At 40.2% G+C, this 27,315-nt stretch overlaps 1 protein-coding gene across 1 annotated transcript in view; it reads left to right on the forward strand.

Annotated features, from left to right (window-relative positions):
* The window catches only part of GPM6A (glycoprotein M6A), a 135,401-nt gene that overhangs the window by 98,608 nt on the left and 9,478 nt on the right, over positions 1 to 27,315 (forward strand). Inside the window, 5 exon segments of the mRNA XM_042470134.1 lie at positions 3,312 to 3,504; positions 9,987 to 10,023; positions 10,026 to 10,133; positions 11,463 to 11,475; positions 14,535 to 14,536. Of these exon segments, the coding sequence (XP_042326068.1) occupies positions 3,312 to 3,504; positions 9,987 to 10,023; positions 10,026 to 10,133; positions 11,463 to 11,475; positions 14,535 to 14,536 (353 nt within the window).

Here is a 27,315-nt window from a genome sequence, read left to right on the forward strand (position 1 = left end):
CTTTAGCGGCAGGAGATCCTTAAGAAACTGAACATGCTTACATTGTTAAATAAATTTCACTTGATGTTTGGCAGAACATTGTGTTCTAAATTGTTTCCATTTTTATGCCCTTTATACATGAAGAAGCAGTTCCCATACATAAAATCTCTAAGACATATTTGTTTACCTACATCAAGTCAAACATTATTATTTGAGTTCATTTGTAATTAAACAATACAGTATCTCTGTTTGTGAAGTATTAATATAACACATTAAAAACATCTAAAAGAATATTTTATATTAAATTGGAAACCAGCATACAAAGGTGCATTTTTGCAACCTGCTTTTTGCAATTATTTTACATAATAGTTTAAGAATTAACTTATAAAATACAAACATATATATTCCAAATTTAAAAATCGAAACAAAAAAGGGACATGCAATTGTTGTTGTTTTTGTTGTTTTTATAGTTGGCACTTTCCTCTTGGAATGTTGACTGGAACAATGTTTTCCCCCTAGAATTAAAAACGTATTACACATCCTTTTTTGCTCTGAAGCAAAAAAGCTCTTCACAGATTAAATAGAAACCAGTCAGCTGGTCCAGCTGGCATTTATTCTCCAGAGATGTAGAGAACTAATGCTGTCAAATCATGTAAAGAAAAAGCTGAAGTTAGTCAGATTAAATACCAAAGATTTTTGTGCTTATACAGTATGTGTATAGGAAGAATAGTAATGGGCTTCTTTTCATCTTGCTGAGCTTAGTCTATATTTAAAAATTTCATTACAAAAAGGAAAATGTCTTGTACAAATGAATGAATGAAATGAGGCATGTCCCCACTGCATGGAAAGCGATGTGCCACAAAAGGAGAGTGAAGAGGAAAGAGCATGTCTGATTCTTAAGCACAATAATACCAGAAAACAATGGAAATCATACATTGCTGGATGTAAAGTGTAAAATGACATCACAGGAATAGAAAGCAAAAAGAAAGAGATATGTTCTTGTGATGGCGACAGCATGGCACTGCCAAAATTTCTTTGAACCTTTCACTCCTTTTTAATCTGTGCCACTGCTGCCACCGATTATGTGAAGATGATGGCCACTATCCCACCAATTCGTCACTGCAAGACTCGAACCTGCAACTCCCTTAAGTATCTCCTCTACTATAACTCTCTTTAGATGCCAGCACTCTGGGTTTCAAATTCCTTCTCCCCCTCTTAGCACTAACTATTCTTTGTCAGCCACACATCCATTATCTAATGTGTCCCAAACCTAAAAGACTTTTGTCAATGTTGGTAGTGTTTTTAATGTGTTTCTGTAATCACTTCAGATAACTGCTTGTTGAAACACAGTAATAAATTTATAAGTCAGGTTCAATACAGTATCTCTTTTAGTAGATGGTGTTCACAACAGTGTATAAATACTTTACTCAGTTTAACATTTTCTTTAGCTTGCTTTTGCAATTGTTTCTCTATAGCTTTATATTTGTTTCCTTACAGACAGTGATCTGGTACAGATGGGCGCAAAGTGCCAGGGTGTGGGCAGAGTCACAGCAGAGCATCTGCACGCTTGATGCTGTGACTCTGCCCCCTTGTGCCATGACACCGTGCACCATTCTAAATGGTGTGCAGCATCATGGTGCTGCATCTAAATGATGCAGCGCCAAAAGGTCATCACAAAGCTATGCCACTGTAGCTGGGGCGCCTTTTAGAGGGTGCAAAAAGGAGCTGCATTTTGTGGCTCCTTTTTCTGCCCTCTGGAGGCTGGATCAGGGTCACGGCATGCAGTGACCGCAGCCCCAATCCTGTCAGTAAAGGGGCAGCTGCATGCCAACCCTTGGGGACTGTTTGTACAGCCCCTATGTTCTCACAGAACCTTTATTAAACTTTTGTATCTTATATTTCTTCTGGTTATCTGTGACTCCATTAGTCACCAAACACTATGTCTCCTGCAGGAGGGCCCATGCACCTAATAGCCATTCCTACTAAATAATCATTGTTCAGATTACCAAAGATTTAGCTGTATTGTGTCACCTTAAAAACTAATTATTTTATTATGATATAGGTTTTCATGGAGTGATAGTCTTTAAGGTACCATAAATTTCTTTTCCCTTCCTTAATATCAACGTTGTAAAATGTTACTCCCCAAACTTCCTGTTCATCATGGCCAGTAGCCATACTGGAAAGAGATCCTATGTGGGTAAGTTAGGAGTTGTGCAGACCAGCTATTGAGGCCGGCCTGTGGCCAGAGTTGGGGTGTGGTTTCCCATGGCAGCATGACACTGTGCAATGTTCCATATGGCGTGTAGCATCATGGCGCTCCTCTGGCACTGTGTTTACATGACACAGCACCAAAGGAGTGCCTTAAAGCCATGGTGCCATGGCTATTTCACCCTGGAAAAGCCAGATCGGGGCTGCAGTGTGCAGTTGCCATGGCTGCCATCTGGCACAGCTAGAGACAGCTGCAGGCCTTCCCTTACACAGCCTCTTATTGTCCAAAACAGTAATGTTTCCAAGCTTTGGTGAATGTGTTACAGGTATTCGTGTTTTGCTGGAAACGTGAGTTCCTGGAGTTCATGAACTAGAACTTTTAACTCATCCTGGGGAGCCTTGGCTGCCTATGGCACAGCACAGACCACCCCAAAAGGGCAGCCTGCTGGTGCCAGTTTTTCTGCCGGAGGGAAGCCTCAGCCACCAAACTGTGAGGCTTCCTGCCAGCGGAAAAAGTACCCGCAAAAACAGGCTCTTTTGAAGCCACGGTGGCAGTGTAACAAGTGCACCAGTGGCGCACTCATTATGTAAGTGCCATGCGGACACCGCGCGGCACTTACGTAACAATGGCTGTGCCCATGTATACAGGGCGCCACCATTGTTATTCTCTCATCACGTGCGAAGGTTGCGGGCATGTGGGCACTCCGCCCTCAGCCAACTTGTAGCATGTGACGAGGGCGCTTAAAAGGTCCATATGTACCGGGCCAAAATCTCACCCTACTGCAGAAAATAAATAAATATAAAAATATCTTCTTTCCCATTCCTCATGACTTCATACTGCTTTTATAAAAAAACTACCCTATTGTAGATGTGTAAAGTGGTCAAGAAAATTTATGTGCATTGAAATGATCAAATCATGGTAGTGATTTTTGTGGCAAAAGAGTTAAAGGTGCCTTATATTTGCATTTTTTACAGAGTCCTGTTGTTTGCTCATCCTCTTTCCAGAGTTTACAAGTGTGGAGGCAATGCACATGGCCTGGAAATAGAGTGCTACCAATGTGGGTTGGCCTTGAGGAAGAGGAAAATGGAAAGGTGTAAAGACTGTTTTCTTCTGTTTTGTTTAGGGTGCTTTGAATGCTGTATCAAGTGTTTGGGAGGCATTCCCTATGCCTCACTGATTGCCACCATCCTACTGTATGCTGGAGTTGCCCTCTTCTGTGGCTGTGGACATGAAGCCCTCTCAGGAACAGTCAACATTCTTCAGACCTACTTTGAGATGGCAAGAGCTGCTGGAGATACTATTGATGTCTTTACCATGTAAGTCTCTGCTTAACCATTTGTAGTATTCCTTTCATACAGCTGTAATAGTAGATGTAATTACTAGACCCACACCCACTCATGATCTGTGGGACATCCAGGTTACTGTCCATTTTGGACAAACAACTACTTACTTTCACTGGATGTATCCACATATACTGTTATATTTTCTATGCTGTAACAACAGCCTATTCTGACCACTGACGAAGACCTGTTGCCGAAACGTGTTTGGTCTCATTTTATCAATTTATCTCTTGTAATGGGCTTGCTATGTTATCCCTCCCATTTGTTTACTTGGAGGTGTTGAAAACTTCATTTGTATTTGTATGTGTATTCAATATATATGACATCTCCATATACTCATTCCATTGATTGAGATTTATAGTTCTATAGCCTAGTACACATTGGTCACATCAGCTCTTTTACCCATTTACTGCATGAGCTTTTGATTTTATCTTAGGGCTCTGCACACAGACCACAGCACATTTGTCTGTCTGCAGGACTGATTAGATTTTACCCATCCCTCCCATTTTTTATCCAGCGCATTCAGCCTAGTCTGTCAGAGAGCTCTGGTGCTCACGCACCAAACCTCAAATCCCAGGATTCTATAGGAGTTATGGCAGTTAATGTGGTGTCAAACTGCTTTAGTTCTGATATGGAAGGCACCAGCTGCCACTGAGTGCTGTTGGTGGTTCAGATTAGTTGGAGAAAGTGGGAACATACCCACTTTTTCCCTAGGGTTTTATGAGATGGTTCCTGGTAGAAGAAAATAGGCTTTACTGGCCTTTTCAGAAGTAGCACTAGCAAAACAATAGAAACAAGGCTGGGTGGGGAGTCACAGCCCATAATTGATGCTAATTACTATTATTTATGCTCCTGTTGTTTAAATGAGTATATATTTTTAGATTTGTGTAGAGACTATTAACCTAACTTCACAGCTAAGATTGTGGTTGAATATTGAATTAAAGCTTTCTCATTTTTCTCAACTCCAATTTAATGACTCTCTGGATAACCATTGTATAGCAGTAGGCATATAGTAAATCAGAGCTTTAAGCATTGAACCCATTATCTACATTTCCTGTGTCAGAATGTATGAAACATCAGTCAAGGAACACAGTTAATCTGTGAAGAATTTGGTGACAAGGGGGCTGTGTAAACAGGTGGTGGGACACTGCCCCTTTTTGTCCCAGATTGGGGAATGCAGCAACCGCACACCACAGTCTCCACAAGGAGCAAAAAGAAGCCCTGAAAAGGGGTTGCCCTGCGATGGGGCGGCATGATGACGCCCCTTCATGCTGTGCCATATGGGCACTGTGGTAAGGTCATGCCATGTAAACAGGTGTGTGGCATCATGGCATGATGGGGGCAGAGTCATGGTGTTGAGTTTGCGGATGCTATGCCATGACTCCACCCACAGGCTGGCACAAAGTGCCGGTCTGTATTCCCCCAAGGATAAAGAATTTTCCAGTCAATTGGTTAATTATTTAAAATGATTCTGCACTTTCATTGAGAATTGTGTATCTCCTTTCTGGTATTCATTTAAGGATTTCACTGGGTGATCTTGAGAAAATCACCATCCTTCCCCCTGGCCTATCCCACAGGGCATTTTAAAGAATAAGATTGTTGGCATTGGGGAGAAAGATGTATGCCTACCTGGGTTCACTGCCTGGCATGTTTTAGAAAGGAAGATTATCACAAAGATTTGAGAAGTTAAAAGCTGATTTCTAAAAAAACTACATTTGACTTTTTATTACAGTCAAAAGCGTTATTTTGTCAATTTGTAACAGAAGTGAAGAATAGAACAAAATACCTACAGTTGCTTCATGTAAAGTTTTATGTTAGTCAAGTGAAAATTCAACAGAAGGTAAAGCTTAGATATCAACTGGAAAACAAAGTAAAATATCAAAGTAAACCTTCATACAATATTTGTCCTTGCTAGGAATGTAAATCTTCACTTATTTCATTCACACACTCAAGAATGAAACATTTCTATTTTTTCTTCTTACTGGACAATATTATGAGAAATTTTGTATGTTTTAAAAATGAACTTGTATATTTTTAAATGCCATTTTTGTATGTTTTTCAAATGATATTTCACATTTCAAAACATATTGTGAAAATCTTATTTACATGTTGCAGATATGGCATACATTTGTGCAAAACCATATTTAATTCTAAATATGCATTTTGTGCAAATGAAATTTTAAGCAAAAAGTCCCAAAATGTGAAAAAGAAAATTATTGCAACATGCACAAAAACTCTTGGAACCATTTGAGATGTGCTGAGGCTCCATATCTCCATGAACCCAAGAAAATTTGCAAATCTTCCTCACATCTTTTGTCTTTGGCATCCTAAATTTGCCCTTCAGTGAGAAGACTATAAAACCAATCATATAAAGGAGCTGATTGTTGTAGATTAAATTTAAACCATGTTTTTGCTAAAATCATTCTATTGTCTCAATACAATCTGAATCCCAAACTATGGAGAATCTCAATTTTGATCATGATTTTTGGCATAAGAAAGATGTATCATGGTCATGGTAGAAGACTGAAAACACTAAGAATAGGTTAAGCACTCTGTACTCAGTTTATAAAAATGTTGGGTTTTGTGAACATTTTTACTTGAAACTCAGAAGGATTCTCAGAGATACTCAAAAGATTCAAGGATCCCCCCCTCCCAAGCCCAATACTTGCATTGTAAGTGAGTGCACAAAGTATATGACATGTTTGTTTGTCAGTAAAAGTTTTAACTAAACAAGAATGTAAGAAATCTCTCCTCCCTTCACTGGAGGGGGATCCCAGTAAAAAAAGAGCCTCCCCTTCATACCTCAAACATCCTATTTAAAATAAAGCAAAAAGTATGCTAGTTTTCATTGCATTTTTAACTCGATGATGCACTGACTATAGATTATATACATAACACTCCTCTGTCAGCTGACACCAGAAATCTACCTACAGAATTATCTGCAAGCAGAATGCTGGCTAAGATCTATCAGCAAAACAAAACAAATACAAAATTAAAAAACAAACCAACCCCAAAATGGGATTAGAGAAGGGGTAGGGCAAAGGAGGAGCAGAGTTGGGCCAATCCAGACTCCTCCAGGCTAGGGCTATAGCCACAATTTCAACTCAAATTGAGGCCAGGGGTTGGTCCTAGGTAATGTCCAACAGGCTGAGCATTGATGGATTCAGCACAACTTCAGGTGGCCTAAAGTTACTCAGTTGGTTCCTGGCCACCACCTTCAGCAGTTAGGATTTTGCTCAACTTCATTAAGGCAATGTATAGTTTGGCTGTCAGTCATGTATTGTTATTATTTCATTGTTTGTGTAGTCAGTTTCCTGAAGTTCACAATGTAGGGCCAAATGGCATAGAACAAATCAGTGGTGTATACTGTTCACAATTAGAATTCTGTAAGGTATGGTTGTATATGGGCCTTTTATGGAAACAAAACATCTGTTTCCATGTTGATAAATGGTTTGTTCTCAGTCACCATAATGCTGCTTTCATAGGGAACTTTCCAATTTCATGCTGTCTGGTTTTTAACTTTTCAGCACTGATGATTTAAAAACACAACCAGTTTTAAGTCTATACCATAGAATAGTTTCAGGATCCTTTCATCTTTTAATACTTTTAGAGCATACTCTTCCCTGAGATGGTGGAAAATAAACTGCTTCATATATTTCCCATCAGCATTAAATGTATATAAATGATTGACTGTGTTAATCACCATTCTTTGTGTTCCTAGCCTTATTGCTTTTATTGTCTGGTTCAATAAAATGAAATGAAATTATGAAAGGTCATGACCTATAATGGGCTCAGTTGGGAAATCTTTCTAAAGATGGATGGTAATTTATTTGCTCTGTGCTGTAGAACTGCAAAATAAAACTCCTGGCTATACCATTATTCTGAAGACTTGAAGAAGACATTAACATGACTTAGGCCATAGTAAACAGTTTAAAAGTTGTCATCACTTAGTATGCTGAGATCACCCAGTGGAATTTTCAAACCTTATATCAATCAAATCTTGACCTATCTTCTTGACACACAATTGAATAAATATGGCACAAAATAAGATGGGTCTCTTATTGCATTATTCAGCATTAGTCTGAACTATGGGAAATTATCCTTTTTCTCTTTTCTTGTTGAATTGAGGATGCCAGTAGCATTAGGCAGAGTGGAACATCAGATCCTGGGGAGCAGTCAGTATCAGGCTGCAGGAACAAGCCATTGGGCAGTTTTGTTTTATACAACATTTCCTGCCTGTGACTCTCTTAGCTAGCTTGCCATGTAGAATGCCATTCTGTTACCAGTATCAAAATCAGATTCAACTGCTAGACCAGTAGGATTCTGTAATATGAAATTGGGAGTAGGGGGACTGGAGACCACAATTTCCCCCCTTATCTCAGGCTACAGAACACCGTGGCCTACCAGAATATCAGAACTTTTTCTGTGGAATGCGCAAACACAACACCTGTGCATCATCCAACAGGACCTTCACTTCTCTCAAACCCTTTAGTGTCATTTTGGAGACGCAGGCACATACGCCTGCAACATGCTGCTAAAACATTGGACCCACCACACACAATAAGTTTGTGAGACATTTGCTACATGGAAACCCGCTTTCTCCTAACATTTGTGCAATGGAAATGGAACAGGAGACACCTCTTGCGCTCCGTAGGATCCCCACAAGTACTCTGACAGAGTGCTCGCCCAGGGGACACAAAATGAAAAATAAAATAATAAAAATAAAAAAAAAAAAACCATTTTTATCATAACCGCCCTCTCATCAAAATCGAGGAGGTGTCACAACATTATCCAAAACATTCATACAAATAACTAACAATCTACAATTAAAATTGAACAAGGAAAGTTTTAAAGCCCACTGTTTAAACTGGAGCCCAGGGAGCGTGGCCCCCCCCCGAAAGCGGCCCACCCCGCCTCGCTCCAACGCGGCCAGGGAATTCCAGAGGGTCGAGGCGAGATGCGGAAAGCTCTCCTCGGGCACACTCTCGCACCGCGCCCAGCACCCCACCCGGCCCCATGCGAACCCATCCATACTGCCGGTGCAACCAAGCATGGTTGAGAGAGCGGGCCCGCGGATTGTAGGGGAGAGCGGTTCCTCCCAAGGTATCTGGACCCAAAAAAAAAGCCAATTTAGGGCTTTATAGGATACAAACCAGCATGTATTGCGCACCCCCCACACGCCGAAGCGACCCCATAGGACAGCCAGTGCGCAGTCCTTGCGAACGGAGCTTATGTGCGCTGGCTCTGGATATGCCAGTAAAACCAAGCCTGGCGCTGCCATATTTTGCCACATAATGTAGCTTCCCGGGCCGTCGCCGTCAGGTACAAGGGCATGCACCATGTCAGAGCGCATTGCCAGACCCAGCCAAACGAAGGATAAATAAGCACAGTTATCACTGTTTTCTGTTACAAGGAAACTCTTTCACTCGGCTCAAGTGCCCATTTCCAAAGGAAACCCCTCAGTGACTGGAAGGTGGGACATTCAGCATTAATCCATGGCGTAACCATGACATTTATTTTCTTTCATTTTGTGTCTCTGTCACGTCATATACAAAGTGTTGACGCTCCAAACACAATCATCACCAACAAAGAGCAGTGTTCAACCATCATTTGAAGGAGGTGAAGACAGATGCTAGCCAGTTGATATGGAAATCCACTGTCCAAAAAAAGGCACTAAAGGAACGTCTAGTCAAAAATGTTCCATTAGATGAATCAATCAACATGTGTTTGAAGACAGAAACAGGACACTGAAGAAGAACACTTTGTATTGTTCATCAATTGTTATCAAAGGCATATAGTAAAAAAAAAACCAGGGCGGGGCCCCCGGGCCTGGCGGGGAGGCAAATGCATAGAGGGATTAACTTTATCATTGTACAACTTGTTTAGCAGCAACACCACTTTGGAATAGCAGGAATCGTGCACAGCTTTGGATACTCTTTCACAGTGTCAGATCACATTTTCTCTCCCTCCAAACTGAAAACCCTAACATTCATTTTACCGTGCAGAGCAATGAAGAAATCATCAGTACAAAGTTGCAGTTAGTTTGCAACAATCACTTTACACAAAGTTTGGGGACAATTACTTTTAAGAAGACATGAATAACATACTGAGAAGCCATGCAACTATAACAGCAGTAGTAGAACGCTCTATGTTCCATTTACCATAGTTGAATATAACTCCTGTGTAAGTGGTGAGAGAGCAGGAGTCACGAGAGAGAACCTCATTGTATCTCATCAGCAATCAAAAACGGCAAGAGAAGAAAAGGAGTCGCATTTTTGTTATGCAACATTCAACTGGAGCTTGCATCATAAGCTGAGAACTGTCGCATATCTTTGATATTCGCTTATTGTTGTGGTATCTTCAAGACGGGCAATGTCTCACTGCAAGACATGTCATGTTAATAGTTCAGAATCCAATTATTAAAATGTCATTAACATGGCAAATACTTTTAATCACAGGATTGACATCTTCAAAGATGTGAATCTAGGATACAGTAGCAGGCTGCCTTCTTGTCCTATGGCATTTTGCCGCTGAGTGGAAGGATTTTCTACACACTGGTGCCACAAGATCTCTATGGAGATTTCAAAATCACCACCTGCGCAGATGTGTCAGCGCCCGGTATGTTAATATGGACAGCCCTTGATACCCATGCTACTTTCACGTGGGTCAACGCAGGTTCATTCAATTCAGGGAACTAAAGTTTGAAGCTCCTTCATATGTTCAAATCAAAAATGTTCGACCAAGATATGCTTTTTTTTCAGTTAACGAGAATTAAAGCTTTTGCACTAATTCAACATTTTGAAAAACTACAGAAGTTTTCTAATAATGTGACCAGGAAACAGTCATTTCACGTCATTTGAGATATGTCATGATAATATCATGTGGGTCGTTCTATCACGTTGAGATTTATCTCAGGTGTTCAATTTACAAAAACCAGTGCACTTGTATGAAGATGCCCATAGTCTTGTAGCTAGTGAATCCGTGTAAAACAAAATCTGCTGATGAAGAATCAATTAACTAGTATCCATATGTGACTTATGTGCAGATGGTTTGAAATGTTACACAAACAAGGCCTCCTAACCCTTTGTATGGATGAAAATAAGATTTACAGTTATTAATGTCACTGATCCCCACCCAAAATTTTTTCCCAACATTTGTGAGAAACACATCCAGGACGACAATACAGTGGTGGGCATTTTGTGCAATTTTCACAGGTATCTGCACCTACCCAATTTGGAAAAATTATTTTGTGCAGAAACTACACCACGTTTTTGTTGTGTTTTTTGTCTGAACAAACTGTGAAGGCCTTGTGGCAAAGAATGCAAAACCAACCACCACCCACCACCGTGCCCCCAGAAAATGTGTTTTGCAAACAGCCACATGTGTTTTTTTCCTGCAAGCATTGCAATTTTCATTGCAAACCCCCCACCCAAAAAAACCCAAAAGCCAGTAATTGTGTACACGCAAAATATTATCCAAAACTGCAATACTGGGCCCTACTTCAAATGTTTGTGGGCAAGATCTTTTATTATTGTTGTGCTCCTCCTTGGGCAGGGCAGGAAGGGGGCGGGGGTCCTCCTCCTCCTTCCCTCCTTTCCCGCGGCTGCCAGACAGCCGCGGGCAGGGCAGGAAGGGGCCGGGGGAAGAGGAGAAGGAAGAGGAGGAGGAGGGAGGAAGGAAGGAGGAAGAGGAGGAGGAAGGAGGAGGAAGAAGAAGGAGGAGGAGGAGGGAGGAAGGAAGGAAGGAGCAGGAGGAGGAGGAGAAAGAAGAAGCAGAGTAGCAGGAGGAGGAGGAGGATTTCCATTCCATTTGTACAGGTCTGCTTTGTTTTAACAATGATAATGGTGATGATGATGATGATGATGATGATATCAGTCAGTTTCTGAGACATGCACTCACTCTTTCTGAAGGTGAGACAGTGTGACTTTCCAAAGTGCATTTCTGTGTGTTTTTGGTGCTTTTAATGCTAAAAGGTCTGCTTTAACAATGATAGTGGTGGTGATGGTGGTGATGATGATGATGATGATGGTGATATTGATATCAGCCAGCTTCTGAGGCCCAAATGTCCTCCATTTTGATCATGCCTAAGAAACATGCATTTATATTAACATTTTAAAAAAATTATCAAATTTTTTCGCATGTCCTCCATTGTTAAAAAATGTGTCCTACATTTTTTGGCTTCGGCCCCCCAGTTGTCTGAGGGACAGCAATCTGGCCCCCGGCTCAAAAAGGTTGCCTACCCCTTCCTTAGGTAAATATTGATTGAGCCAGATATTTGGACACAAAGGCATCCTTATCTGTTTATCTGAAGAACTGGAGACAGTTGTTTGGAAACTATTATTTTGATTCTGAATTCTAGAGTATTTCAACTTTATTATAGAAAATGTTGCTTATCCCTTATTTGAAATGCTTGGGACCAGAAGTGTTTTGGATTTCAGAATTTTTTTTCAGGTTTTGGCATAGTTCTATACAGTGAGATATCTTGGAGAGTGGACCCATATCTAAATGATATACATAGCCTGAAGCTAATTTTATATATAGTATTTTGGATGATTTTGTACTTAGGTGTCACTATCTTAGCCACCCATGTGGACAATTTTGGAATTTGTAGCATTATGGATTTTGGAATTCCAGATAAGGGATATGCAACCTGTATTATTATAAGTATTGTTTTCTGTGTGTGTTTACATGTATGCATGCCCATGCAGCTACCAAATTAGTTAAGTTGGCATTTAAAATCACTTTGCCAACCTTATAAATATAGGGTCAGATCTGATAACAAAAGCCATGTCTTCTTGTTTTTCTGAACAGTAACACTCAAAATTCTGTTAGTATTAGCTCAAAGTCCTTATTCATAGGAAACATTTTCAAACATACATTTTGTGTTGTTCTGAAAGACCTAGTTCATCTGTTTTATTCTTAATTTTTCAAAGCAATTGGGAATTCCTTTTTTAAAATTAGCACACTTCTCATCGAGCATAATTCATCGTGTTTGTTCCAGAAACAGCCTGCAAAGGAAGCACTTTGGATCTCTATATTGGTATGACCACAAGTGATTAATTTTTTTATTATGACAGGACTCTGTGACATCTTGGTTCTCTCAGTTAATTGTTTTGCTTTTCCTGCCAGGTTATTTATTAGCTGTTGTCCATACTTAAGCAGAAATGCTTAATCATTAATGAGATTTCAAACTCCGTCAGTAAGATAGCCTTTATCAGCCACATACATCTTTCTTTGAGGTATTCACATCAATTTAATGTGATAGGCTGATATCTTTGAATACTCTTGCTCTGGTGCTTAGTAGATTATTATCCAACAGTTTGATGAATTAGAACAGGAATGGCTTGTCTTTCTATTTTGCAGTTTTCTTTGTCTTTTCAAAGGTAAAATATAATGTACTTTCTGTTCTATACACACGTTATTACACATTGCATATGCATTCTCAAATTGTGCTTTCCCCATTTCCCTTGGAAGATTAATAAACTTGACTGCTCTCATTTCTTGGATTATTTTTTAGTAGCACTTCATACTTTATTTCCCAATATAATCAGAAATATGATTTTCTCTGGAACACTGGCACAAGAACATGGGGCGAGCTCTTTTACATGAGACAGATGGCTGTGGGATGTCTTCATGCAAGACTACTTGTAGAGTGTAGTTTTGGGCCTGTTGTTATTTTCTTTATACATCTCTTGGTAATCATATCCGTTCGTATGGTTTTCAGCATCATCTTTATGCTGATGATAAGCAGTTTTATTTTTCTGCTCCAGAACTTTTGTCTGACATTGAACATTGGGTCACATCATGTCTTTCAGCTATCTCTTCTTGGATGCTTCATCGGCACTTAAAACTTACCTTTCCTCCAAAACCCTCCAGAACTACTTATCCTTCCTCCAAAATCTTCTTTACAATCTACATTCTCCATTACAGTCAATAATATTCTTATTCATCTTGTGAAGGAAGCACGTAGTCCTAGCTTCCTTTTTTATTCTTCTTTGTCTTTTGCTCCTCAGATTCAGGCCATAGCAAAGTCATATCAAATTTGCAGATGACACCAAATTAGGAGGAATAGGTAATACTCCAGAGGACAGGATCAAAATTCAAAACGACCTGAATAGACTAGAAAGCTGTGCCAATTCTAACAAAATGAACTTCAACACGGAGAAATGTAAGGTACTGCACTTAGGGCAGAAAAATGAAATATAGGATGGGGGACACATGGCTGAACAAGACTACATGTGAAAGGGATCTAGGAGTTCAAGTAGACCACAAGTTGAACATGAGTCAACAGTGCGATGCGGCAGCTAACAAGGCCAATGCAATTTTAGGCTGCATCAGTAAAAGTATAGTATCTAGATCAAGGGAAGAATTAGTGCCACTCTATTCTGCTTTGGTGAAGCCCCATCTGGAATATTGTGTCCAGTTCTGGGCACCACAATTTTAAAAGGATGTTTAAAAACTGGAACGTGTCCAAAGGAGGGCGACTAAAATGGTGAAAGCTCTGGAAACCATGTCCTATGAGGAATGACTTAAGGAGCTGGGGATGTTTAGCCTGGAGTAGAGAAGGTTAAGAGGTGATATGATAGCCCTGTTTAAATACTTGAAGGGATGTCATACTGAGGTGGGAGCTGACTTGTTTTCAGATGCTCCAGAGACTAGGAATCGGAGCAATGGATGCAAGCTACAAGAAAAGAGATTCCACCTCAACATTAGGAAGAACTTCCTGATAGTAAGGGCTGTTCCACAGTGGAACACACTCCCTCGTTGTGTAGTGAAGTCTCCTTCCTTGGAGGTCTTTAAGCAGAGGCTGGATGGCCATCTGTTGGGGATGCTTTGATAGAGAGTTCCTGCATGGCAGGGGGTTGGACTGGATGGCCTTTGCGGTCTCTTCCAACTCTATGATTCTATGTAGCTCACCATGGGCAGAATGTAGCTTTGGTATCAGATAAGAAGGAAAGAAGATGCAGAAAAGAGTATTCTTATGAAGACTCCTATCTTTAATAAAGGGGTAAAACAGACGGTCAAAATAAGGCAGTTTTCTGGCCGGCTTCAAGGTGGGGCATTTAGATGACATGTTCTCAAGCCGTCTTATGGGGAGAAAAGCCACTTTAAAAAGATTTTTTCCCCCCACTTCTTCCCAAAAGTGCACCTTTGCAGGGATGTCTAAATGCATCAATGCCAGTGCAGCTTAAGAGGTGCACTTTAATTTAAAGCAAGTCATACTCACCCATGTAAATGCCCCGTTGCAAGTACACCAGTAAAAGAGATGGCAGGAAAATGAGATCCAGCGCATGCATCCTGTTAACTGCGGGATGCTAAGTTTTCCTGCTAGATGTTCAGCAGTAGAAAGTGATCATTGTCCCCCATGTACATTCCAGCATCATTTTCTCAGTGGTCCTGTACAGCTGCTCATGGATTCACCAGTGCACTGTTGGCATTCGTCTTCTATGCAGGGCATAATGCCAGTGCCATCCACAAGCCAGCCAAAAAGAGGGAGAGGGATGTCATGCCACTGTGGAAGTGCTCTTACGTCCTTTTATTTGACATATAGTCTTCTTTCTTTGGTACACACACAGAACAAGCTCTTGAGAAAAGCTGGTTTTGTGTGTAGACAAGAATAGTTGATTGTGCATTTCTCTGATATGCTGGGTGCTGATGATATCACTAACCTATTTTTGAGGCAATTTTTCAGTGCTTAAAATGGTGGCAAAAGTAATTTAATGAATATGTGCACATGCAGTGTTTTTAAAATTTGGACTAGACAAACGACTGAATCAGCACTTAATGTGCTGGGCTCTACATCTGTCAAATGCATTGCCAAGGTGGGAGGAAGCCAGACTCAAACTGTGGGAGGAAAGCATGGAGTCAGTCTGGAGTTGCAAGTAAATTTGTGAGCACTCAAAGTGTTCACAACATTCATGATCGATTGTAATTCTTTTTTTTTTACTGTTGTGCCCTGCTTTGTATCTCTAGTGAAAAGTGTTTCTAGACATCACAGTGTTAATCTGTTTTCTTCCCTGCTAAAAGCAAAAAGATATTTTTGTTTCTCTGTGGAAAATGATGTTCCCTAATGATCTGCTGATCCAGCAGTTCACTTTTACATATTAACAACTCTCTCTCTCTCTCTCTCTCTCTCTCTTTTTTTTTGCCATTTTCTTATGACATCCCAAGGGATATAAATGAAACCACACACTCTGCAGCCTTAAATAACCTGCCACGAAAGCTTACATAAAATATTCCATGTTCTTTTCATATTCCAAACGCTCCTAAACTTTCTACCACACTCAAAGCAGTACATCTAAATCTAAAGAAAACACTCAGTCAGTGGGGTGACTAGCCCTCCTGCGAATGACCACAAGGGGCACATATATATTGACATTCCTCCACACTCCTGCTCATTCCCACTTTGCACTGTCCCAGCCAATTGGCACTAGGCGCATAAGAGAGGGAAGGTGGACAATTTAAATGGGAAAAAAGATGTCCAGGGATACTTTTCCACATGTTGTCCCTTCCCCATTTGAAAAGCACTCTGTACATCTTGATAAATATCAGTTTATTTGAGTGACAGATGGGGAGATAGTGTATAAGGACAAGCATCACCCACATCAAATTATATTCTACAGAACTCACTCTTCTGCCAAATGAAATGGGAATTTGGTAGTGTGGCAGCTTGAACACTACTCTGAGTCACAGAGAAGGCTCCCTAGGCCACCCATATATGTCAAGCACAAACAAGATATGTGATTATTAACTCTCCCTACGTGAACCAGTCCAGAAATTGAAGTTTTGAGTAGAGACCTTTTGTGGTTCACACCACCCTAAGAGACTGAAAACTACCGGAGTCAGGACTTTCTCTGTAGCCACAATTAATGATGGGTCTACACTGGCCACTTAAACTGGGGCCAGTCTGGAGCATTATGTCCCAGAGTGACCACAGTGTTAACCATCTGCTCCAGGTCCAATCTGATGCAACATCACATTGTTGTGCACATGAGCTAGACAAGGCAACAGCAAGTTTGACCCATTTGCCAGCACTGCTGCCTCACCAGCCAAGTAGCTCCCTGTGAGAGCCTGTTGGTGCTGTCACATCTATTGAAGTTAGAATGGGACACTCTAAGCACTCATTGATTGCATGGATACTGTGGGAAAGTAGGTTTTGGATGATGCTTTCAAGGATTGGATAAAATGTAAGTTAGTTGCGTTAGGAGTTATTAATTAAAATTAACATTTAATTGTGGTCAGTAGGTTTAGTAAGTTAATGTGGGAAAATGAGATCTTGGTCAATAATTGATGAGTACCCATGATCACCATTTCTTAAAGGGACTTTACAAAGGGACAGTTGTGTCATGGGACTTGGAGATAGGAAAGAGAACAACTGGAACTGTCCAGGGACAAGCAAGATTGATTAGCTTCCCTCTGGGGTTAAGGGTGGCTCACCCTTGACATCCTGGGGAGGAGGTAAGGTTACACCTGCTTCTACACCATGGTAAGCAGCCCTACTGCAGATCAGAATTAAATAGTTAATAAGGTGGCCCTTACTTTATCCATATATTTTGTTTTCCTGTCCCTTTAATCCAATTGGATGTGAAAATTATTTTTGCTATAAGTTATCTCTAGATAAACATGGAACGGATACACAACCACGTCATCTATTCAAACGTTTCTGTTAAAGCCTGTCACATTCCCTTTGGGTCCCATTCAGTCCAGCCAGGACATATTTGGGAGCTGCTTTTGGAGGTAGAGGAATTGGTGAAGAATTTAGAGCTGTTTTCCTTGGCTGTGGTGGTGATGGTGCTCCTGCTTCTCCTACTCCTCCAGTCTGATGAGGCAACAATGGACTGATCACCTCTGAGTTTCTGTTTCGAGTCTCTGCCCACATTGTTGGAGGTCTTCTATTTTACCCATGGCTTCTTCCCACGTTGCGCGCCCACTCACCTTTCTCATTCCCATCATTCTATTAGCTTGTGCAGTTGCATTAATTTCCCCTCTTGCAGCTGTTTTCCTCTCACTTGGGCTCAGGTCCAGCTCTCTCTTGAAGCTAGTACTGAAGTATTGTGTAATATAGAATTTTGTATGTCGTTATAATTTTCTTCAAAATTCACTATTTTTTTTTTACAATGGAGGACAAAATTATATATATATCAACAAAAATGATATTACTGAGAAAGATAAATCTGTTGCAACATGATCAGATCCTGGACTCCCTTCCAGATCATTGGGCCAGGTAATTTGTTCTTGTTTCCTCCTTTTACACCCTATATAAAGTATCTTTGTGTTGAGACACATGGAGAGGTCTGTTTTTAATCTTTTTAAAGAAAATCCTGACAAAAATGATAACTGATTAACCTTGACATCCCCGCTGTACATTTTTGAACAGAACTGGGTCTGATTCAAAGCCCAGTGTGTGTGTGTGTAGATTCAATTTACTCTTAGATGGATTATTACCCCCTCCCAAACCCTACTTGCCCCACATTTGAAAAATCTGTGAAAAGATTTGGATAAAAATTTCAATGTTGTTCCTTGCTTCATGTAAACACACATATAAGCATATTTCATGTTGCTAATTTAATCATGGCTGAATCACTCCCTCTTCCCCCCAAAGCAACCTGAGTCTTCTGTTCAAAATTGCAATGCCCTGTCAAGTTCTGTCCAGCCCAGCCCAGCCCATAATTTCTAAATTAGTCTCTGTCATTCTGGTGTATTTCTCTCCTTTCCTGTCTCTCTTACCATGATTTATGGTGGAGAACAGATACGTTTTAATGATGTCAGGAAATGGGATGTTGAACTTGTTAAAGTTGAAGAAGCTGAAAGTCAAGACTGGATTGTCCATTTTTAAAATGTCACTTTTATGGCACTTCCATATTCTTATTAGTGATATAATTCTGCCTAAACATTGTCAGTGAATATTTTCTGCTCCGTTTTTCAAAGATAATATCTTTTTGGGGCTTGGTTTCTGTCTTCTGTAAGTGATTAGAAACTATTTTTTCTCATTAAGGCCCAGTACAGATGGGCATATTCCAGTGATATTGGGGCTAGATAGTGACGTCACAGGTGTGTGTACCCGTCCACACAGTGGGTGCCACAGCTGTGCAGCTGTGGCACTGCATACAGATGCCTGTCAGCAGAAGCAGCGTCATAGGGCTGCATCACAGCCATTATGATGGCACAAAAAAAGGAGCCGCCTAGAGTGGCTCCTTTTTGAGTGTGCCTCTGTGCAGCCACATGTGGATACTGCTGCACAACTGCACAGCAAAAAGGGGCGGCGTTTCGCTGCCCGCATGTACCGGGCCTTAGATAACTTTGGTGCGGTACAGACCGCCTGAAAATGACAGCCTGCAGGCATTCGTTTTAACTCTGGAGGGATGCCACAGCCGCCAAAACATGCAATGTCCCTCCAGGTTCTTTTTGTGGTGCCTGGCTTACGCCACAAATGCGCCATTGGTGTACTCACAATGTAAGCGACACGCAGTGATGTGCGGACGATGCACATCCCTTATATAAAGATGGTGCCTCCGTGTGGATGGGAGGCCACCATTAGGTCACCACCTGCACATAGTAGGGCTCGGGACCGTGCAGTTGGTGCATGGTCCCTAGCCCTATTATTGCCGCCAGGACACCACTTCCTGGTGGTGTGTACCAGACCTTTAGTAGTTTTTTGAACTACTGACAATAAAATGGTAGTAGAGATGGCCCATAAAAGTCAGGTTTTTTTTCATCCCCACTAATCTAAGAGAGGAGAAGAAAAAAATATGGTAGGTTCTTATACAAAGTAGTTAGATATAAAAGATTACAAAAAAGGATAAAGAACCCACACTGTCCACATGTCCCATTCCCAAGGCAGGATGAACACCAATTCATGCCACACAACATCAAACCATGGGCATTCCACACCACATGACATCAAGCCATGCCTTTCAGTTCTTCCCCCATGCATGTGCACCATTGCACAAACACCACCAGTGACAGTCACAGGTGCCTCTCTTGTCTCACCCAGCTGCCTTCTCATTGGATACCCTGTGTGATTGGCCACACAGTAACATGAGTAGTACACTCGACAAATCACAATCATGGAGAGCCCCCTTATATGCCCCCTTTACCCCTCTTCACCCCATGACTGATCAGTTTACCAAAGTTTTTATTACATCCATTGCATTATTAGGGACCTGCTATGTTTGTCGTAATTTCGCTTCATGAGGTGCGTGACAGCTTTCTGGTGCAATGAATCAATGGTGCATCTGACCACTCATGTGCCTGTACACACAACAAAAGAAAAACATTGTATGGTGAGCAATGGCACAAGCGGCTGTGTCTCTCCAGCCTAGGGTCTTCCTACACTCATGTCATGCAGTTTATATGCTGGTGTGATAATGTACACTCTCTAAGTTAGAGTAGAACAAATTAGAGTAGATTGTAATATCATAGGCCGAGCTGTTTGTATAGTACAGCAGATACTATAAGCACTCTCTGTGCCGTTTAGGGACTTGTCACTAAAATGTGATTAGCGGGTTGTGTTTGGTTGCTTCTAGTTGTGCAATCCTAGAATAAGGGAAGTCTTGGAAAGCAGGAGCTAGAATTTATTATACTATTTTATTTATACACAGCATTTTCTCCAAAGCTGTGGCTTAAACTAGTTAGCTGGGACTCAAGTCAGCTGGATCACTAGATGGATAACTGGAGGGATGTTAAATGTTAGGGTAGCTTCACAAGCTACATCACCATTATCCTTGTCATCATCATATTTAATTAGTGTTTTATCTCATTTTTCTCCACCACCCCCAAAGCTCCATGTGGTAGTCAAGACTCCACACAGTAAAATTAAATAGAGCAAGAACAGTTAAAACATAGAGAAGTACAAGCATGCAAGAATAAATGGCTTGGGTCCAAACTATCTTAGGGACCGCCTCCTCCCATATAATCCTCCCCGCACACTCCGGTCCTCTGGGAGGAATTTGCTGCAGCCTCAAAGAGCTAGGCTTTCAGCTACCTCCCAGAGGGCATTTTCTGTTGTCGCCCCCAGATTATGGAACGACCTGCCGGACGAGATCTGTCAATTGACATCTTTAGACAGCGTTAAAAAGGCTGTCAAGACGGATCTCTTCCAGCAGGCCTTTCTGGAATAGCCCTGGCCTCAGGAACCCTGTTCTTATGAGAGTCCCCAAGGTCCTCCTTGGAAATGCTACCGTAGTTTACTGTTTTGTTCTGTTCTGTTTTGTTTTTGTCTTGTAATAATGTGTATGTGTTAATGTTGTTTAATTAGTTAGTTTTAATTATAATTGATTTAATAATTTTTAAGGGGAGGAGGGAATTTTGATCTACAATGTATTGTATTTTATCGCTGTTAGCCGCCCCAATTGACCTCAAGGGGCGGGATATAAATAAACTATTATTATTATTATTATTATTATTATTATTATTAAAACACAACTTAAAATTCACCAAAGTTTAGAACCATCTCCTTAGAAAGTGTGGTCTGTGGTCAAAAGCCTATCTGAATAAAAAGGTCTTTGAATGTAAGCAGTAAAAAAAAACGGGGGGGGGGGGATGCAACCTACCTTGTACAGAGCACCCAAGGCCAAGATCAGTAAAAAAGAGAAAAGAAAGAAAGCCACGCTTTGCATCTCCACTAGAACAGTCTCAGAAAGTGGATGGACTGGGAGAAGAGCTTCCCTTCAAAAACTCAGAGCTGAGTAGGCTTCTTTCACTTTTCTGGCACAAATGCATGGAGAAGATAGCAATGTGTGGGCACAAATTTCTCACATGCTGCAGTGTGCAAGGTCAGTTTTAGGTCACGCACAGTACAGCATCTCTGAGACCAAACATACAAACAAATATTTATTTATTTAACGTATATTTTTGTTTTTTTTAAAGTGTGCCCCACCCTACACAATTATGCACAAAGTTCATGGAAGTTTCTGATGAAATGTCTTTTTATTTCAGAAATATTTTTTCTCCCTCTAACACATATTGTTACTTTTTAAAAATAAAATCATGTGCATATCAGTTTCATTGTGGATTTAATTAAAAATATCTCAGAGGAATGATAGATCACTTACATTGATTCTTTATTAACAGTACATTCCACATAGCATTCTTATTTTCTTTCTCATGAATAAACAGTTGGTGACAGGAAAACAAACCTGGAAAAAAATCAATCACATTGAGTTCAATTAATTATGTAGAAGGAGATAAATGGACATTTCAAGAATAAGGGAAGAGCTAATATAGAAGCTGTAACTTTGGATGAATTACAACTCTTGGCAGTTTTGCTTCAAGTCTGCTGCAGAAAGCAAGAGTGTAAATTGATAAATCTAGGGTAAGAATGAGGAGTGAAGAACAGGAGTGGTTGCTCTTGAATCAAGGCCATTCTGGCCTGTGCTCATGTTCTGGCTCCTGTAGTTTTTCTGCATTCATTAATGCAGAGAGGTGCATGGGGGATGAAGAAGAAAAGTGGTTGTTACAGCACACTGTATTTGTATTAATGTAGCATCTTCTTCCTAACTACACAGCACAGAAAAAAAGAAGAAGAATGAAATTGTCTTCACACACACCCATCCCAAACAGTAAAGACAGACTAATGGATATTGCTCACATCTGGTTAGGTGGTTGTTGAAAACATAATGGTTTCACGGAATGCTTTCACTAGAAACTAAAGCATGGATAGAGACACAAGCTCATGGCATAAACTAAGAGTGGGAATCATGCAGCTTTCCAGATGTTATTGAACTGCAACCCCAGCAGGTCTGTTCCACATAGCAAATGGGAAAGAGTACTGGAAGCTAAAATTCAACATTTGAAGAGCTGTAAAATCCCCACCTTTGGCTTAAATCCAGTTGCTAGCCCCAACTAGAGTTAACGCCATTGAATTAATGAAGTTTGCAGAAGTATTGATGTACTTTCAGAATTTGTGTCTACAGCCCTGTTCAAATTGGCCTGTGGCCCTTTTAAACATCTAACCATGTATGTAAAGCTCAATGCAAAATGTCTCTGTGCACTCAAAATTATACATGAAGTTCTGAAGCAGGATATGTAACTGTAGGTACAGTTGTCTTATGATGTGGAACTCTTCATGGAAGCACTAAAACCACATTTAACCCAAATAAATAAAATTCTGTGGGACTTAGTCCTGAGTAACTGAGTGCAAAATTCTATCCTAAATGTAACAATAGCTTTATTAGTCTTGTAAATTATTCAACAGGCAACCATGGTTAGGAATTTGGATTCTTAAAGATTTCTAACCAGCAGCTTAAGGAGATCACCGTACTGGCTTTTATTCCTATGCTAGGCATGAGATGTATACACACAGAAATGGAATCTATCACACAGCTCCATCTCTGGCCAGTACTCATCCTGTACCTGATCCAGGCTTCTCTCCAACCTTTTGGGTACAGGATGAGTACTGCCCGGGGATGGAGCTGTGTAATAGAATCCATCCCTATGCATTTACATCCCGTACCTAGCGGAGGAATAAAAGCCAGTGCAATAATTTCCTGAATCACTTGCAAGAGCTCCATAAGTTGTCTAGACATGTGGGCTGATTGCAATGCACTTTATATTATCTATAAGGCAAGAATAGGGAAACTGATTCCCTCCAGCTCCCATCATTCCCAGGACTGGTGAAAGCTGTAAGAGATCAGTAGGCAGCTGGCTAAAATATTGCCATTTTTTTTTTAGCTGTTAAGCACATCTTTTCCTCACAAGTCAACAAAAATAGATAATGCATTCTTACATTAATGGAATTAGTTATTCAGTGGAAGGAGCCATTGCACATATTCCATGCTAGCATGTAGTGACTTTGGTACTCCAATAATAATAATAATAATGATGATGATGATGATGATAGGCCTTATGTAAACAAGAGATTTTTTTTTCTCACAATGCCAAGAAAGTGAGAAAGCCAGAATGAGAAATAAGGTGGTCTTGTGCCTTATAGTAAATCAAGTTGTAAATATTTCTTCCCTTGGAGTTAAAGCACACATAGTTCTTCAAGTCACCTAGACTTAGGGTGTTGACTAAGAAAAATCAAACTCCTTTTGTCTCCAGTCCTGAGGCAAACTAGATGTGTCCTGAAATTATTCTTTAAAAGCCCTCTATGTGAACAGGCAGTTCTGCTACTGCCATACCACTCTAAACAGCAAACATCCAATTTTATTTCATGCCTACCACCCTAAAATTTAGTAGTATAAATTCCCCATTCCTTACACCATTTGCAGGTGGAAGATTGTGTTGGTGTCATGCACACAGAGTCAGCACACATGTGTATAATAGTGTGGTTTTTCAAAATTTGTCAGTGTTCATGGCAGAACAATGGTACAGTCCAGCTGAATGGTCAAGCTCTGACAGAACTCTAGCACAACCAACCACATTTTTCTTGTATTATAGTTTACAGTACTTCTATTTTTATAAGTAATCCTCATTTCACACATTATCTTTTCATTTCTTTAAAATCATGTATACACTGACTTAAAAAAAACCTTTTATAGAGCAATTTACAACCAACAGTTAACAATAATAATGTATGACAATTATAATCCAATAATAATAATAGTAGAACAACAGTTGCAATAAAAACAGGAGTTGGTAAGAGGGCATCATAAAATGAGGCACGGGAGATAAAACACATATAGGAAATGCTGTGGAAAATAAAATGTTTTTCAACTGGCACTTAATTGGATGCCACCATAATATTGTATTAATGGAGTTAATTCCTGTTCTAAATATAAATAAAGGGAGGTAGGATAACAGCTTATTTAAAGGAGTTGGAAACATTGGTTCTATATACCTTAGAGGCCAGTTCTTATCCTGCCAGGATGACTGTCTTATTTCCACCACCAGTTCTAGTCTTTGCCAGCAACACTAGGGAGCTGTCTGGGCATGGGTCAGTGTTAAGATTTCCAAAGCATTTGTAGACATAAGAAGACTCACTGAACTGGGAGCAGGTGTTTCATCACCTCTAGCTGTGCACCAACTGCATAGTTCTAAAACTATTCATGCTCTGTTCTTTCCTCTGGAACATAGCTGCCTTTGTAATACCATTGGCATCTTCACAGATCTTAAGAAAGCTTTGGGAAATGACTTTACCCATGAAGCTCAATTATTTCTATTTTAAGCTGCTCCCTTTTTGTCTTTTTTTTGTATGTGTATAAAATGGCTGTTCACTTGAAATACAATAAACTGACTGACTGACTTAACAGGAAAAGACTCTTATATTCTGTGAGAATGATGTACTTGATCATGGACACACTGGACAATAGTCTGTAGAGCTGAGGTGGGGATCATGCAGTTCTCTAGACATTGTCTGCAAACCAGAAGTACTACTTGGCTGTTACTTCAGTCTCCAATGCAGGACTCAGGCCTGGAGGCCTCATGATGCCAGATAATGTTCTGTGCTCTATGGACAGATTACCCATTGTCCCTAACCACTATGGTCATCTCAATTGATCATTCCAGATTCTTGTGCTGAACTGCTGTTGATATTGCTCAGATGACCTTTTGATTCCCCCCCCCCTTTGATGGGAACTCAGAATTATTTTTGCTTTATGTTTTACATTTATCAGTGGCATTCTGTCTGGGACTATCAGGAAGCATCTTACTAATTGAGATAAATGGAGAATATCACTTGAGTAGCTGCTAGGCTATTGTGGCTTACTCCTAATAGTCTATACTGTTTTCTAGGCAGCTTTTAATTATTAATTTAAACACAATGTCAATGATGGACAACACTCTGTAAACCTGGGGTGGAGATTGTGCAGGTTTCCAGATACTGTAGGTCTGAAAACCAGAATAGTCTTATTGATTTATTGATTGTTTGTTTGATTTAATTTGATTTGGTTTCTATCCTGCCTTTCTCCTGTTATGGGATCCAAAGTGATTTTCAGTATATGTTAAAATAAAATAAATATAATATAATAAATAAAATAGCTAAAAACAATATGTACAAAAGTTAACAAGCATCAAAGAATCAATCCCATTAAAACATTATTTTAAAACAAAAGTACCAAATAAACACACACACACATTAAAAAAACAACAGCACACCTATTGCACATCCTTCTACCCTAACCAGTTAAAGGGTGAATCTTTGTTTTAAAAAGAAGATTTTTGCTTGCTGTTGAAAAAAGAGCAGAGAGGGCCCAGCTGAACCTTCCCCCTTGGGTGAGAGTTGCATAGTGAAGGCTCACCAGATATGAGTATGGTGGAATGGAGAGGGACTTGCCCCAGATTGTAAGATTTGGATAAGCTCAAATGAGAAGTTCAGGCTTTCAGATAGTCTGGACTTTAGCTGTATAGGGCTTTACAGGCACAACTGGCTACAGAGCATATCACAGCTAGCTGCAGACAATTCACCAGCATTGTGAATTATTCCTGGAAAAAGTGGTTGCCAGTGAAGCTGTATCAACAGGGGAGTAATGTGCTCCCTATAACCAGCCCAGGTCTCATCCTTATGTTGCAAGAATAGCCTATGATGAGAAATGCTGGAAAGTTCCATCCAACAGCATCTGAAGGGCTACATGATTTCTGTTCTTCTGCAGAAAGTAGTGGTGTGGGTCTTCAGAAAATGTCTGTGCCAGAATAAATTATCATGCAGGAGCCAAGTGATATTGTCTTCAGCCAGTTGTGCCTGTAATGATATGGACATGACACCTCTTTTTATACAAATTCCACAAGCTGTATTGAAATCCTTCATTACCATCTTAACTGACAACATCTCAGATAGAATGTAGGCCTGTGACTCTTAACAGCATCACGATTTTTCTCCTGTATGATTTTGAACATCTCTGCCCGATGAAGAAGCCAGTGAAGCTTTGAAAACTTGCATAAGTTGTGGTATGCTTTGGAGTTGGCCCAAAATATCACTGTGGATTTTAGATTTTGTCATACCTTAGCTGCACAGCCAATGTGGCTACCCTTTTATTTCACATTATGTGTTTTAACTCAGCCTTACAATTCCCCTGGCAAATATTTAAGTGGTAAGTAGGCACATGGAGGGCCAGTGTGGTGTAGTGCTTTGAGCATTGGAGTGTGTCCTGGAAACCAGGGTTCAAATCCCCGCTTGAACATAAAAACCCACTGGGTGACCTTGGGCAAGTCATTCTCTCTCAGCCTCAGAGGATGGCAATGGCAAATCCCCTCTAAAGAAAGTTGTCAAGAAAAACCTCTGATAGGTTGATCTTCTGGTCTCCATAAGTAAAAAATAACTTGAAGGCACACCACAACAACAAGCACATAGCTTCCAATCTAGGAATTAAACCTTAGAAGCGTATAGAATAAAAAAAAAGAGATACCTTTGTCAACTTTTACAGAATTAATGTAATTTAACTATTCCCTTAGAATCTTTTCACTGCCAAATACATCAGTACTCAGAACTTGTTTAAAGGCTGCAAGAACAAAACAGGTTAAATCTGATAGTAATTCAAGAATGGCCCTTTATTTTTAGTCTTTTATTTGAAATTCTTGAATGACTTAACTTGCTTCCAGCTAATTACTTCAACGTGAGTGCCTGCGGTTGGCAGAAATGTCTCATCTACTTAAGTACTGCTGCTTAGTAGGAGCTGCAAAACAGAAATACCAGCAAATGACAAACCATAACATGTAATAGTTGGTGGTTTTTCTTTAAAAAGGGAGCACTTTTGTTATTTTTTAAAAGATCACCCACCAACGTATTGTCTTTACCACCTTCCTTTACCTCGATGGTAGATTGTCTTTTGTCAATGGCACATTAAGTTGTAAAAAGGAGCGTACAGTTATTGTGGGCAATGTGTTTTCACCCTGTCTCCCATCCCATAACCA

This window comes from Sceloporus undulatus, chromosome 5 (genome assembly GCF_019175285.1).
Source record: "Sceloporus undulatus isolate JIND9_A2432 ecotype Alabama chromosome 5, SceUnd_v1.1, whole genome shotgun sequence".
Classification (NCBI taxonomy): domain Eukaryota; kingdom Metazoa; phylum Chordata; class Lepidosauria; order Squamata; family Phrynosomatidae; genus Sceloporus; species Sceloporus undulatus.